The sequence below is a fragment of the Lacerta agilis genome, chromosome 8 (assembly GCF_009819535.1).
Source record: "Lacerta agilis isolate rLacAgi1 chromosome 8, rLacAgi1.pri, whole genome shotgun sequence".
NCBI lineage: Eukaryota > Metazoa > Chordata > Lepidosauria > Squamata > Lacertidae > Lacerta > Lacerta agilis.
In genome coordinates, this window is record NC_046319.1 from 14,094,380 (window position 1) to 14,109,757 (window position 15,378).

A 15,378-nucleotide genomic window follows, 5' to 3' on the forward strand; every position below is an offset into this window, starting at 1 on the left:
CCCAAATTCTGTGTGTGTGCTCTCCCTTCCTCCTCCTTGGTTGAATATATAAGGGAGAGTTTTCCAAACTTTTCATGTTGGTGACACGCTTTTTTAGACACGTATCATTTTGCAGCACAGTAATTCAGTTTTACTAGCAAACCAGAGGTTAAACTAACCCGTTTCCAGCCCCGGGAGGAGAGCACGGAGTCCTACGCACTGCACCCGACACACTAACATGTGGCGGCGCACACTTTGGGAAGCTCTGACATAAGGGATGAAGTGATCTTTTAGATATCGTTAAACATCTAAAGTTAATTAAATAGGAACACTGAATATAGCAACTTCCTATACAGTGGTACATTGGTTTTTATGAACTTAATCTGTTCCGGAAATCCGTTCTTAAACCGAAACCGTTCTTAAACCGAGGCGCACTTTCCCTAATGAGGCCTCCCGCCACTGGTGCTCTTCCACTGTTTGGATTCTGTTCTTAGACCGAGGTAAAGTTCTCAAACCGGAACACTATTTCCGGTTTTGCGGAGTTTGTAAACCGAGTCGTTCTTAAACCGGATTGTTCTTAAACCGAGGAACCACTGTACTCTTAATCAGACAATTGTTCTGCCTAGTTCAGTACTCTATCCACTGACTGGCAGCTGCTCTCATGTGAACATACAAAGAGCCTGCTGGATCAGGCCAATGGCCCCTCTGATCCACCATCCTGTTCTCACAGTAGCTAACCAGATGCCTGAGAGAAAACCGTAAGCAGGACCCAAGCACAAGAGCACTCCCCCCTCCTGTGGCTTAAAGAAACTGGTTTTCAGATGCACTACTGCCTCTGACTGTGGACACAGAGCACAGTCATCATGGCTGGTAGCCATTGATAGCTTTATCCTCCATGAATTCATCCAATCCTCTTTGAAAGCCATCCGAGTTGGTGTCCATCACTGCCCTCCTTCTATTGTGGCATAGCCTGAACTTTGTATTATAGGAGGCAGACATCTGAAGGAAGGGGTTGGCCTGCACAGGGTTAAGGAATGCAGACAGAAGAGGATGGGAAAAGCTGAACTAGCCAAACTCCAGGTGCTGATTATTCAAAAATTTCCATCCAGACAGTTGGCTCCAGTCTATCCTCTTTCCCCTATGACTTGGGCATCCAAGTCCACAAGCTTTTCTCCGGAAACCCTGAGTAACAGACACCTGCTTGGATGCTTAGTTTTCCACCCTTAGTCAACCTGGTGCCCTCCAGATGTTTTGGACCACAATTCCCACCAGTCCCAGCCAGCATAGTTAGGGGAAGCGCTGATGGGAGCTGTAGTCCAAAACAACTGGAGGGCCCCAGGTTGGTGAAGGCTGCTCAGTTGCCACTCTCTGACATCCTTGCCAGCTGAGCAGGTCCTCAGGAAGGGATTGGGCATTGTAGAAAATCTGACTTTCTGGATTAACTTCCTAAGCATGAGGACATAGGAAGAGTCTGCTGGACCAGACCAATGGCCAACCCAGTCCAGCAGCCTGTTCTCACAGTGGCCAACCAGATCTCCCAATGGAGAATCAGCAAGCAGGATCTGAGCACAAGAGCACTTTCCTCTCTTGAAGCTTCTAGCAACTGGTATTCAGGAGAATGCCGCCTCTGGCACCACAATCAGAGTTAGCAGCTATTGACAGCCTTAGCCTCCAAGAATTTGTCTAATCCTCTTTTAAAGCCACCCCTGTTGGTGGCCATCACTACCTCTTGTGGAAGTTAATTTCACAGTTCAGCTAGGCAGCTGTGTGAAAAACTCCTTCCTTTTGTCTGCCCTGAAACTCCCAACATGGAGGGTCATTCCTCAGTCCCCAAGTTTTAGTGTTACAGTATATGAGAGAGGGAGTGGGGGGGGGGACTTTTATCTTTCCACTTTCTCTAGGCCTTGCATAATTTTATGCACCTCTTGTCATGTTGCCTGTAACTCACTTTGCAAGTCACCATGACCTGCCAATTGTCAGGGTTTCATGCACAGTGCTGTGTTGTTGTTCTTAAAGGGTGGCATTGTGAAATCAGGTGAGTGATCGAGAGTCTACTACCATTTCCTTCATTACTGGGACCAGGGTGCAGAATAGTAAAACTCTGCAGAATAACGAATGCCTACCACCTCAGTTCAATTTCGCAAAAATGTATACAGGTTGCAGAATTTTGATTGCCTGGGTGCAGAATTAATTTACTTGTTCTGAGGCATAACCTTCCCAATGGATGTCTGAGTCTATCTCCAACACCAACCTAGATCAATCCCAGCCTAAATGGCAAGCCGGAGAACAACGGCACAACACCTGCTTTACAAATGGGGCACTGCTAGTGCCTCTTTGCATGTACAAAGGACATTTCCCCCTATTACCAACTCTCTTCTAATAGTTCCTGTACACTGTGGGAGAAATAGGAATGAGAGATGATCCTTTGACAGCATCTCAGTATGTCTCATTTGGAGAAAAACCCAAGGTCTGTTATTTTACAAATGAAGACCTTGTGTCTCTGGTCATGTGCAAAAAACATTTCCCATATCACCAAGGTATCTGTGAGCTGCTCTTGTCATTGGGGGGACAGAAGTAAGAGATGACCTTTCAAGGGCATCCTAGCGTGTCTTGCTTGGACAGCAATTCAACCCCTCTCATTCTACAAAGGTGCCACTGGTACCTCTGAGCATGTGCAAAGAACATTTCGTGTTTCACCAAGCTTTTGCCCATTGAGGGGTGGGAATAAGAGACAAGGGTGATCTTTCAAGGGCATTGGCATGTCCCATTTTACAAATCAGGTGCTCTTCACCCACTGAGGGCCACCCCCACTCTAATAAGGATCCTAGCCAAATGGCCTTGCCTTAAGCAAACAAAGGACAGCTTCTTGGAGGGCCTTCTTTTCCTGTCTGCTCCAGCGACACTGACCATAGCCTTGCTCACTAGGCGATTAAACAGGGGGATCATTTGCCGGCAAGCTATAAATAGGCCACCCAGCCGGTGTCACTGAGTCTGTGTGTGTTACTCACAGCTGGTGTGTCAGCCAAAGTTCTCCAGTCAGGAAACGGAAGTCCCTCCCGGCTCTCGTCAATTCCGCGGCCCTCTTCCCCTTCCCTCCCCCTTCCTCAGCAACCCTTTTCCTCTGTACCTTGAGTCCAGAAATGCAAACATCTGCCAGGTGATGGCCTAGGCAGACCCCTTCTTCTCTTGCAGTGGGCTGGCAGGATTCCACACAGGAGGAGACTAGCTGGTGCTTGTGACTGAAGGGACAACCCTGAGAAGAACGGGAGACAGAACATCATGAAGAGCCCTGAAGGATCAAGCCAAAGGTCTGTCTAATCAAGCATCCTGTTTCCCACAGTGGTCAGTCAGGTGTCCCACAGGCAGGGCATGAAGGCAACAGTTCTCCCTTACTGCTACAAAGGAAACGGCATTGGTCCATCTAGCTTAATATTGTCTACACTGGCTGGCAGCAGCTCCCTGGGTAATCAGACAGGGGCCACAGCCAGCCCAACCTGGAGATGCCGGAAATGGAACCTGGGACCTTCTACATATAAAGCAGGGGGAGGAGGTAGCGACATTGCTCAGTGATGCTCATTGTTGTGCCACACCAAAACCACTGGTATGAATGAAATTTAGGGTGACATGCCAGCATATCAGTCAAAAAGCCACAGTTCCATAACTCCACAGTGAAAGGAACAGAATGGCTAGCATTTGTTAATCCTTTGATCCAATCAACACGATCAGCGCAAACTGTGGCAAACCCTGGCCAATTCATTGGATTGCAGTCAAGGTTCAATTTTGCTGAGGTTCACTGGCCAAGATTTGCCATGGTGTGCACTGATGTTAATTGAACCAACAGCACTACAATCAGGAAAACTGATGCTATATTCCCCATATTTGAATACACCCTCAGTTGCCTCTGCCTGTCAGTGGCTTTGCCTGTCATTGGGCTCTCTGGCTTCCGCCCTACCATTCCCAACAAGCACCAACCACTACTGCATGAGGGGAGTTGTAGCCCAAAACATCTGGAGCGCACCAGGTTATGGGAGAGAGGCTGAGATAGATCTCTGGTAATCTGACCCAAGATCATGTGCTTGTAATGTCATCAGTCAGTCTATAGGATGACATTGTCAGAGGCAGATTGACGGTTGTGTTGACCTTGGCAGCCAGCCATCTTCCTCATCACTTTGTGGGCAGGCGGCTTCCAGCCCCATCTGCCTGCACCATTCTGCTGAAACCACACGCACACACATGCAAAAAAAGCCAGGAGAAAACACACACAACCACTCCAAAGAAAACCAAGGGCAGATGTTCCTTCTTCCCTTTCAGAGCCTGCCACACAGCTGCTGCAGCTTGTGGTTGGGGTGGGTTAGTCAGTCTGTCTGTCTCGGAGTCAACGTGTGAGACGCTGAGGTTGCATTTACTGGAAATGATGGCCAATTTGTGGCTGATTGACTCGGCTGATACTTACCGGTAAGTGTTTTGCAGGAAGGATTCACAACTCAATGGCAGAGAATACCCTTTGTGTACAGGAAGTGTCCTAGGTTTGTTCCCCAGCATTTCCAGGGTCTGGGTTTTTTTAAAAAGAACTTCGGGGTGCATCCTGGTTGGCATCCATCTGTCTCGGGAGACAATGGAGGAGTAGGCCTTGAGGGGGTGAAGTCAAACCGTTGGAGAGTTACAGCCCTGCTGTGGCTGTAAGACACTGATACAGGGGAGATACGTTTTGTTGCAGGTGGGGCAGATGAAGTTGTCCGGTTGTGCTGATGCAGGTGAACTATGGTGTTTATTATTTCTGTGGCCTTTCCTCCTCTGATCACTGTTATGGTTACATGACCTGTCAGTCTGTCTCCAGGCACTGTGGTCATCTGCAAGGGATTCCCACACAGCAGGGGTTAATGTTGTCAGCTTTCATGTCACATTTGTGGACATCTTTGTATTGCAGAGTTGGTCTGCCAATGGGCCTGGTACCTGAAGCCAGCTCCCCAAAGAGCAGGGTGCATCCATACTGCAACTATTTTGTGGGATGGTTTAAAGCACATACTGAAAATTAAAGTTTGCACAGTTAAAAGGCTGCACCTGGTATTCAGAAGCATTACTGCCACCAGTTGTAGAGGCAGAGCACACACACATGCCCTACAGTCATGACCACACACTATTTTCTTTTCTTTTCCTGTTGCCACAATTGTTCAGTACTGTCTGCACTGACTAGCAGCAGCTCTCCAGAGATTCAGACAGGGGACTCTCCCAGTAGTGCCTGTAGATGCTGGGCATTGAAGCTGAGACCTTCAGCAGGCAAAGAAGATGCCCTTGCAATGAGATGCAGCCCTTCCCTTCAGACAGACAAATGTAGGAAACTGCCCTATACCAACCCAGGCTCTTGGCCCATCTAGTTCAGTATTGTCTACACCGACTGGCAGTGGCTCATCAGACTTTCAGAGATAGCGAGTGTTTCCCAGCTCTGCCTGGAGATGCCACAGATTGATCCTGCAACCTTCAAACCAGAGACTGAACTGAAACACAGCCATCCTTAGAAATGCATGCTTCTCTGAATTCTGCAGCGCAGTTCTGCAGCCAAGTAATGTGCACAAAAATGTACATACTATGGTACAGTGTGCATAAAAATGCACATTATCCATGAAAACGAACAATTGCAAACTGATATGGAAATGTGAGGAACGGAACTTAAGCATGAAAAAGTGGACCAATTTGCTCATCCCTACATTCCACCAAATATTTTTTTTTTATAGGACAGCTTAGATTAGAATCATTAGACAGATATATAGCACCCTGCCCAAGGTCTTACAGTGAGCCAGTGGCAGAGTTCAAAGGAAGGGGGATGAAAACACTGAGACACTTCAGGCTCCAGAAAATTCCTTCCTTCTCTGAAGCGCTCCCTCCTTGTCCTACAAACCAGGCCGTGAGATCAGCCACGGGGAAAGCGCCAGACCAGTAGGCTGCAATGAGTACAGTGTGATCACTATCAGTGCCTGTAGCAATTAACAAGTCCCTTCGCCCTTGTCGGGAAGCAGCAAATCCAGAGACGCCTGAGGGAAGTGCCAGGAATGGACACCAGCCCCTCAGCCCCAGCACTGAGCCTGCTCCCCACCCCACTTCATGCCAGGATTGTACAAGCTCTTTGCAAAGGTGTCATAAATCTGGCACACGACTCTGGCTGGCTCGGGCAGCTCCCATTCCCATGCACGGAGAGCCCTGCTTCAACAACACAGGTCAGGGCCTTGTCCCGTGCCAAGAAGCCAGAGCACATGGGGGTTGCATAGCAACTCCTAGGCACATTGGGCCTAGCAGCTTCTAAGTCAGATGGGAAGAGACCGGCAGCAATTTTAGAGGGATGGAAGGAAGGGAGGCAAAGTGGAACATTATATGAGATGGGGAACATTTTTTCCTCTTGAGAAATTGTGTGTGTGTGTGTTAGTGTGGGGGAATAGAAGGGAAGTGAGGAAAAGCTTTCCCTCCTTAGGAACATATGCAGTTGTCTTATACTGTATTGAGTGAGTGAGTGAGTCAGTCAGTCAGTCAGTTAGTCAGTCAGTCAGTTTGTCCACCTAGGCCAGTATTGTCCACTCCAGGAATGGGGAATATCAAGTCCGAGGGCCAGATGTAGTACGCCTCTCTATGTGGCTTTCAATACTCTCCTCAAGTCACACCCTCTCCATTAGCCAAACCCCTCACCGCCATCCTTTGCAGCTCCCTTAAGCGTTTTTGCCAGACTCCTCCCGGGGTTCCGGATCATCATACTTTAGCCGGCTAGGACCTTCCCCTTGTCAGACTCCTCCAGCTCCCATGTTTCTTCCAACTCCTCTTCCAAACACGCTCTCCAAGATGTCTCCGCAGGACTTGTGACAGACATGAGCCTGACAAAGCTTCCTCTGGTTTTCATCTACCTGCAGTGTGGTCCTGATTAACTGCGGCCAGCTGTGCCGTCTCCACAAAACCATCTGGGCAACACTGCCGGAAAAGCCACCGTCAGCCTCAGTTTGTGACAATGGGCCACAAAGACGTCTGTCCGTGCCTCTGACAGGAAGCCTGGAAAACTTGCTCCGAGGTGTCGCCTCCATGGTCTCTCAACACAGGGAGGAGGAGGAAGTTGGGTAGGTTGGAGTAAGGAAAGAAGAGGCCAGGAAAGCAGAGAAGGTGGAGGCAGGAAGTAGGGGAGGCAGAAAACCTCTCTCTCTGCTAGGGACCGTTGGGTGATAGGATTATATGGCCACCAACTTAGATGGCTTGGACAAACTCATGAAGGATAAGACTATAAATGATGGCTCTGCTCTACTTCCGTGCTTCTGAATACCAGTTGCTGGAAGCCACAGGACGAGAGAGTGCTCTTGTGCTTGGGTCCTGCTTGCGGGTCTGCCACAGGCATCTGTGAGGAAAAGGATGCTGGTCTAGTTGGGCCATTGGCCTGATCCTGCAAGCTCTGCTTATTTTTCTTAAGTTCTTATATGGGGACCAGAAGGAGTACGGAAGCTCCTGCCCTCCTGAAATACTTCTCCCATCATCAGTGACCATCCACCATGATCGGCAGAGATTATGACGACTTGTAGATCACTGACATCTGGAGAGCCAAATGCTTCCCACCCTTGCTTCAGAATGGTCCAGTGGAGAGTGCAAACCCTCCAAGTGTCCCGAGTTTCCAGGGATTTGATTTTTCTGATTTCTGATTTGATCCTGGAATGTTCCACTTTTCCTTAGGATGTCCCTATTCCCGTTGGAAAAATGTTGGAGGGTATGGAGTTATCTGACCCCCCGAGCCATCTGAAAGCAATCCTGTATAGGGAAGTTTTTTTAAAAAAAATGTTTTATGTTTTCTTATGTTTTTATATGGGACGTGGGTGGCGCTGTGGTCTAAACCACTGAGCCTAGGGCTTGCCGATTGGAAGGTCGGCGGTTTGAATCACTGCGACGGGGTGAGCTCCCGTTGCTCGGTCCCAGCTCCTGCCAACCTAGCAGTTCAAAAGCACATCAAAGTACAAGTAGATAAATAGGTACCACTCTGCTGGGAAGGTAAACGGCGTTTCCATGCTGGTTTGCCAGAAGCAGCTTAGTCATGCTGGTTACATGACCCGGAAGCTGTATGCCGGCTCCCTTGGCCAGTAAAGCGAGATGAGCGCCGCAACCCCAGAGTCGTTTGTGACTGGACTTAACTGTCAGGGGTCCTTTACCTTTTATGTTTTTATATAGCCTATGTTGGAAGCTGCTCAGTAAAATTATCATTATAGAATGGGATGTCCCTATTTTCATTGGAGAAATGTTGGAGGGTATGAGAGTGGGCAGCAGGTTGGACTATTGAGGGGCCCCTCCTGAGTTCTGGGGCCCTCGGGACTGGACTTGCTACTAGCTGAACAACCGCTGGGAACCAGTTCTCTAAGAATAACTTTTTAATGTATATTTTCCAACCTGTGCAGCCTACTAAAACAGCACAAACTTGTTTTCTTTTCATGTGGTTTCAGCTCCAATTTGTTGCCGTTAGAGGGATTTTCCATGCCTGCATTCCTTTGCTTTTAAGAAAGTGGGAATTCCCTCCACCTCTTCCTCTAACACTGCACACACAACCCTCCACTTTTTAGCTTGGATGGACTTTGGTGACCACATGGGGGGCAGTACTGGAAACTAGGCTCCCAATGCAGAGGTCTGGCCTAACTCCTCTCTTGGTAGCTCCGAAAACCTCCTGGAATTCTCCCGGCTTCCCCAAACAGGTTTCATCTCAGTAAAAGAAATCACATACCTGAAGAGATTCTGGAGCCATTACACCAGAATGAAAAAGCTGGGCCAGTTCAAACCATTTCAAGTTCTTCTAGGCACAGAAGTGGGTCTTGCTTTCTTCACAGCATCTTCTTGGTCCGTCTAGCTCAGTGCTGTTGACCCTGACTTGCTACAGCTCTCCAGGATTTCAGATAGGATACATTCCTAGCCCTACTTGGAGATGCTGAGAGTTGAACCTGGGACCTTCTGCATGCAAAGATGCTCTACCACTGAGCTACAACCTTTCCCTTGAGATGTCTTTGGTAATATGCCCTCCGGTGAGCTGTAGCACAAAATCTGCTGCTTGAGGCAATTGCCTGGTGCATTGTGGGAAATTAAAATGGAAGCTTGTCAGGTTCCAGCTGCCCAGCGCTGACATGGTCAGGGAGGCTGTGTTTTATTTAATTTATTATGGTTGTATATTTATCACCAGAGAGAGGAACATCTGTGGCTTTTATGTTCTTTTTTGCCTAAAATAATTCTGCTGGCTTTGGAAACTGCCATACCATTTATTGGGCAGTAACCTTTGCCACTGAGCCTCAGGCAGCAAAATGTATCGGGCTAGTCCCATACTCGATGTAGCATCAGCCCGAGGCATTGTGGGAAATTAAAATGGCATCTTGAGGTGCTCACTTGGAGATGCCATATATGGATGGAGCCGGAAAGGCAAAAATGGGTGAAATAATGAATACAAATTTTAATCTTTGCAGACTAGTTTTGACAGACACTCAGCCACCCTTCTCAATCCTCCATCCAGGCATGTGAGAGGCATTACTGGCATTCAAGAACACATTCCCAACCAGGCAAAAACATTAAGGCTTAATCTGCACTGTATATTTAAAGCAATATCATGCCACTTTAAAAAGTCATGGCTTTCCCCAAAGAATCATGGGAATGATGATTTGTTAGGAGACTGCAGTTCCCCTCCCAGAGCTGCAATTCCCAGAGTTCCCTGGGAGGCGGGATTGATTGTTAAATAACTATGACAATTGTTGCTCTGTGAGGGGAATAGGGACCTAACAATGCTCAGCATCCTTGACAAATTACAGTTTCCATAATTTTTTGGGGGGAGGCATGAGATTCCTGCATTGCAGGGGTTTGGAGTAGATGACCCCCCCAGGATCCCTTCCAGCTTTACAGTTCAATGATTCTATGGCTGTTTAAAGTTGTACGATACTGCAGATGAGGTCTAAAAGAGGGTATAGAACAGGGACAATGGCCTGGGAGAGTCCTGAGGGCCAGATAGCGAGGGCTTGGAGGGTTTCCTCTGGCTCCCTGGACTTGAGGTCCCGCATCCCCACCCCAGAATGACACAACATTAGAAAATTCAACTACTGTAAGAAATTTAAATGGGGCCTTCCTACACCCAGGAGTCAAACAGAGGTTTTGAAATGTTAAAAGGTAGTGCTTTCTAAACTGAAGTAATATCAACGTACTTTCACGTGCCATTCTGGGAGTTGCACACCTGGCTGTAGAACAATCTAGGGTCTGGTCTGCCCAAGGGCTGGTAGGCCTCTGACAACATGGGACTTGGCCAAGCCCTGTGAGGAATAGGAATCTAATCTCTTTCACACTTGCTCGGTGGTACGTGCGTGTTTTTTTTGTTTTTTTTTATTTTTTTAAAAAAAAGAAGGGAAAGAGGCTCCAGCGTAGTTGAAATAACTCTGCTTACTGTCGGCCGTCCAAGAACAGCGAGGCCCGCTCATAAAACAGTCTCTCACATCAGTGTGGTTTTGGCGTCGCTAGGCAACGAGATATACAAAACACACCATCTCACAAGGGGCACTGTAAAACCTTATATCCCCCTCAGAGCTGGGTTTCATCTGAAGAAATTGTATCACCTAATTAGAATGGAGTTTGGTTCGCTAAAGCAAAAGTTTAGAAAGATCTCTTCTCCCAAACTCTTCCGCTAATGCTGGTTATAATTTTAAATTGCAGCAAGATTTGGTGCGGGGCTGGGAAAGGGGAAGAGATGTCCGAGAGTTTTCCTTAACATGAGTGTAGCGTCCCATGCAGAAGCATCACAGGTGATTTCCACTCACCTCACACACAAAAACCAACAACCATGATTTGGAAGGCAAAGTCATTTCCTCACACTGCTCAAAGGAAGCAGGTGTGGGTCCACTTTTCCTTGGCTTCATAACTGGCAAGAGTAGCCAGCCCCCAAGAGGGAATGTGAGGAGAAAAATCTGTTCAAAATGGTTTTGCCATTGATCTTGCTGACCCTGCCTGTTTTTCCTACAAAGGGAAAAACGATTCTTGATTTTCTTCTGCTTTTCATGTTTTTTTTTGTCCTTTTTGTCCTAACCAAGGCATATTTAAGGCAAGCACTATCGCAACTTGTCCCAGGATAGTCTAAGGTGACAGCCTGATTCAAACTCTATCGTATTCCAGGGGTGGGAAACTCAATCTGGTCAGTGGGACAGATTGGTATTTCTTTTAACCCTTCAGCAGGTTGGCAGGACCTGTCAATCACTTAGCATCACAGTTATATCAGTTTGCCTGCACAATTTGAAAGCAAACCATGTGGCCAAAAGCAAAGCCCACAAACTGCCAATGAGCAGCTGCCAACTGACTGGCCGTCACTGCTTCTTGTGGAAGCGAGTTCGATAGTTTAACCATTTACTGCAGATCGTGATGAATGCAAGATGCATGCTCACTGCAGCATAACCTCACAAACAATTCAGAACTCAGTACAGACCAGATATAACCTGACCCCTGTGTACACTTTGTGCAAGCAAATCAGGATGATTTCTCAATAAATTGGTTGTCTGGTGAAGTGCTATGAAGCAGCCAGGTTGGCACAGAGGAGGCTTTGCTCCAGCAAAGGCTTCCGCATCTAAATGAGAATGGGAAGGGATTACTCACTGTTCCTTCCAAACTCCGTCACCATTTGGTCTGGGTGATTATGATGGCTCAGTGCCACCTGGGCAGATTCTCTCTCTCTCTCTCTCTCTCTTCTCATATGGGCTCCTTTCCCTGGAACACCTGCCTGCCAATGCACACTGGGCACCTGTCATTCCAGAATACCCAGAGCTCCAGTGTGGGTACAGTGAAAAAGCCTCCTTGAGACTCATGCATTCACCTGGATCATCTGCCTCTAAATCTGGTCCAGAGACCACCTTCTCCTTCTTTACTTCAGATCAGATCAATGGGCACATCCAACCAGATACCTGTGAGAAATTCTTGAGGAGGATCTGATCACAAGAGCACTCTCTCCTCCTCTGGTTTCCAGAAACTGGTACTCAGAAGCATTGTTGCCTCCCGCTGTGGAGGCAGAGCATAACCCTCATGTGTGGTAGCCCTCAGCCTTCTCCTCCATAGAGTTGCCTAACCCCCTTTTAAAGCCATTCAAGCTAGTGGCCATCACTGCCTCCTGTGGGAATGAGTTTCATCGTTTAACCATATGCTGCACAAAGAAGTACCGTACTTTCTTTTAACTGTCCTGAATCTTCCAACTTTCAGGTTAATTGGTTGACCACGAGTTCTAGTGTTAGAGGAAGAAAATGTGTTTTATCCAGCTACGTTCTACTCAGAATAGACCCATTGAAACGAGTGGGTTAGCAATGTCCATTAATTTCAGCAGTTCTACTCTTCAGTAGACCTAAAGGTAAAGGACCCCTGACAGTTAAATCTAGTCACAAACAACTCTGGGGTTGCAGCGCTCATCTCACTTTACTGGCCGAGGGAGCCAATGTTTGTCCACAGTTGTTCCGGGTCATGTGGCCAGCATGGCTAAGCCACTTCTGGCGAAACCAGAGCAGTGCACGGAAACACCATTTACCTTCCCGCTGGAGCAGTACATATTTATCTACTTTCACTATGACGAGCTTTCGAACTGCTGGGTTGGCAGGAGCTGGGACCGAACAATGGGAGCTCACCCCGTGGTGGGGATTCGAACCGCCAACCTTCTGATTGGCAAGCCCAAGGCTCAGTAGTTTACACCACAGCGACACCCGCATCCCCTTCAGTAGACTTAAGATTAGATAAATCCCACACAATGAAGCAAAATTGAAGGGGGGGGGGTCCTCTAAACAGGACTAGGAGACAGACAAGGAAGTCTCTTCCAGGATGACAGAACAAGGAAGGTTAAAGGTCAGACAGGGAGTATAACAGCAGCATCCCAGACTATTGTTCAGAGCTGGACAGCAGTCTCTTTCCTCCTGCCAGGTGTAACCTGGATAATTCATAAAATTCATTACAATAACACACACACAGCCCAGCCTCCTTTCCTCAGCTGACACATGCCAAAGCAATTCTCCTCCATGTCTCCAACTAGGGAGGGAAATTATTGCATCGGCTGGAGCTGAGCTGTCTTCCTGCCCAGACTTGACCTCAGCCGGGACAAGACAACTTAAAGAGACCCATCCAAGCCCTTAGAGCAGCCTCCACCAATCTAGGGTGCCTTCCAGATGTTTTGGACTACAACTCCCAGCAGCCTCAGCCAGCCGCCAGTTAAATCAATAGAGGTAGACCAGGGGTGGCCAACTTCCAAGAGACTGCGATCTACTCACAGAGTTAAAAACTGGCAGTGATCTACCCACTTTTGGGGGGTTCAGGTCAGAGCTTTTTTTTAGGAAGGAAAGCCCTGTTTTTTGTGGTTCACGTAAAAGTTGTTGAGCTTCTTTAGGGAGGAGGAAAGTGACATTGGGCTTTTTTTAAGGAAGGAAAGCCCTTTTTTGGTGGTTCAGGTCATTTTAGGGGTGCAGGGCAAAGAAGTTGAGGTTGTTTTAGGGCAGCCAAAGTTTTTTAGCTTCTTTGGGGGGAGCCACTGATCTACCAGTGATCTACCACAGACGTCCAGTGATCTACCAGTAGATCACGATCTACCTGTTGGACATGCCTGAGGTAGACTATGTATTTCGTGGCTACTAAGATCTATAATGGCTGCCAATCTCCTACTGGGCCAGGTTCAAGGTTACTGACATATAAAGACCCATGCAAAACGGGACCAGGAGGCCAGTAGATCACTGCATTCTGCAGGAAAGTTTCTCCTTCAAATGTCTTAACATATCAGAAGCCTGTCTCACAGTAAATTGGAAGCAGGGCCTTCACTGTCTCTGCTCCTGGTCTGTGGAACAGCATCCCCACTGAGATATGACAGAAGCCCAATTATCTGTACTTTCCAGGGACATTTTTGTTTTGACAAACTGGCTAGTGTGTTCTTTAAAAGTCTTGGGTGTTTAAAAACCCATCTTTAGTTGTTTTTATTGCATGCTTGTAAATTGCCTTGAGACTTATATGAAAGGCTGTTAATGGATTATTATTAATATTAATAATAGGTCATCTCCAACTAAGTCCTACTGGCAGCAGGTCTCCAGGGTTCCAGACAGGGTTCTTGCCAAGCTCTAGCTAAAGGCACTGGGGATTCAACCTGGGGCATGCAAAGCAGATGCTCTTATGACTGCGCTTCAGGCCTTCTTTTTCTGACCGCTGTCCCTTTGTACCCCATCACGACCAAAGAGCATTTCAAATTTCAGGTTGTTTCAGAGGCTAACGCCAGTTTGTCTTATGTTTTTAACCATAATGCCTATGTTCTTCTTCCACTTTTGCTTCTGAACACCAGTTGCTAGAAACTGCAGGCATGGAGAGTACTGCTTGCAGGCTTCCCATAGGCATCCAGTTGACCACTCTGAGAAAAGGATGCTGGACTAGGTGGGACTTTTGTCCCGATCCAGCAGGGCTCTTATGAGCCCAGGCTTGCATACACACAATCCATTTAAAGTACTTGGCTTCCCTCAAATAATCCTGGGAACTGTAGTTTGTTAAGGGTGCTGGAAACTGTATTCCTACGAGGGGTAAACTACAGTTCCCAGGATACTTATGAGGGGATCCATGTGCTTTAAATGTATGGTGTCTTGGCAGCCTTTGATTCTATATGAATGGGCTATAAGCTACTTTATATTCAGTTGTCAATCACACAGTTGAGCACTAACCATTTCTAGCAAATCACACTCTCTTGTGAGTAAGGACCCTTAACTTTGGAAATGCCCTGTGTTCTATTTTTAAAAGTAAACCTTTGGAACATCTCCCAAATCAGCACACACACACACACAACTTTTACTATGTGCGTGTCTTCTTAGAAAGTCCTGGTCAGATTTCTCCCGGGGGATATCACTGGAGTTCGGTGCGGCTACAAGGCAGGGCCGCGGTCCTAGGATCAGGGCCAACTGACTTCCTTAAAAAAGAAAAAGAAAAAACACAACACCCTGTTCTCAGGACATCAGATGTCAGAGTTCAGTGCTAACAGGCAACCGGAGGCTCGTTGGAAACAAAGGCGGAGAGGCTGGTGAGAACATAAAGGCAGACAAGGCTTCGTTATATAAATATCCCATGGCAGTCCTCTCCAGAAATGGCGTCCAATCCATTTTCTCAAGGTTTCAAAGAGGACTGCAGGTGGTTTTCACATTACAAAAGAAAAAAGGCACGGCCTTCTCCAATTTGGTTTCCCAAACTTCCGAGAGTTGAAGGAAGCTTTTGTCCAAATTAGAAAATGCCTGTACATGAAGGCTTGTGTCCAACTAACGCCAAATTCACACACATACATTTAATGCACAGTGCTTCCCCTAAATAATTTTGGGAGCTGTAGTTTGCTCAGGGCAGGGCCAGACCAGAATATTTTGCCGCTTCTGGCAAAACAGAAAATGCCATCCA

General features: G+C 47.3%; 1 protein-coding gene across 1 annotated transcript in view; it reads right to left on the reverse strand.

Annotated features, from left to right (window-relative positions):
- Window positions 1–3,144, reverse strand: part of SLC25A33 (solute carrier family 25 member 33) — a 52,398-nt gene extending 49,254 nt beyond the window's left edge. Inside the window, exon 1 of the mRNA XM_033156245.1 lies at window positions 3,107–3,144. Within this exon, the coding sequence (XP_033012136.1) occupies window positions 3,107–3,129 (23 nt within the window). The 5' untranslated portion in view covers window positions 3,130–3,144. The remainder of the gene's footprint in view (window positions 1–3,106) is intronic.
- Between the last annotated feature and the right edge of the window lie 12,234 nt (window positions 3,145–15,378).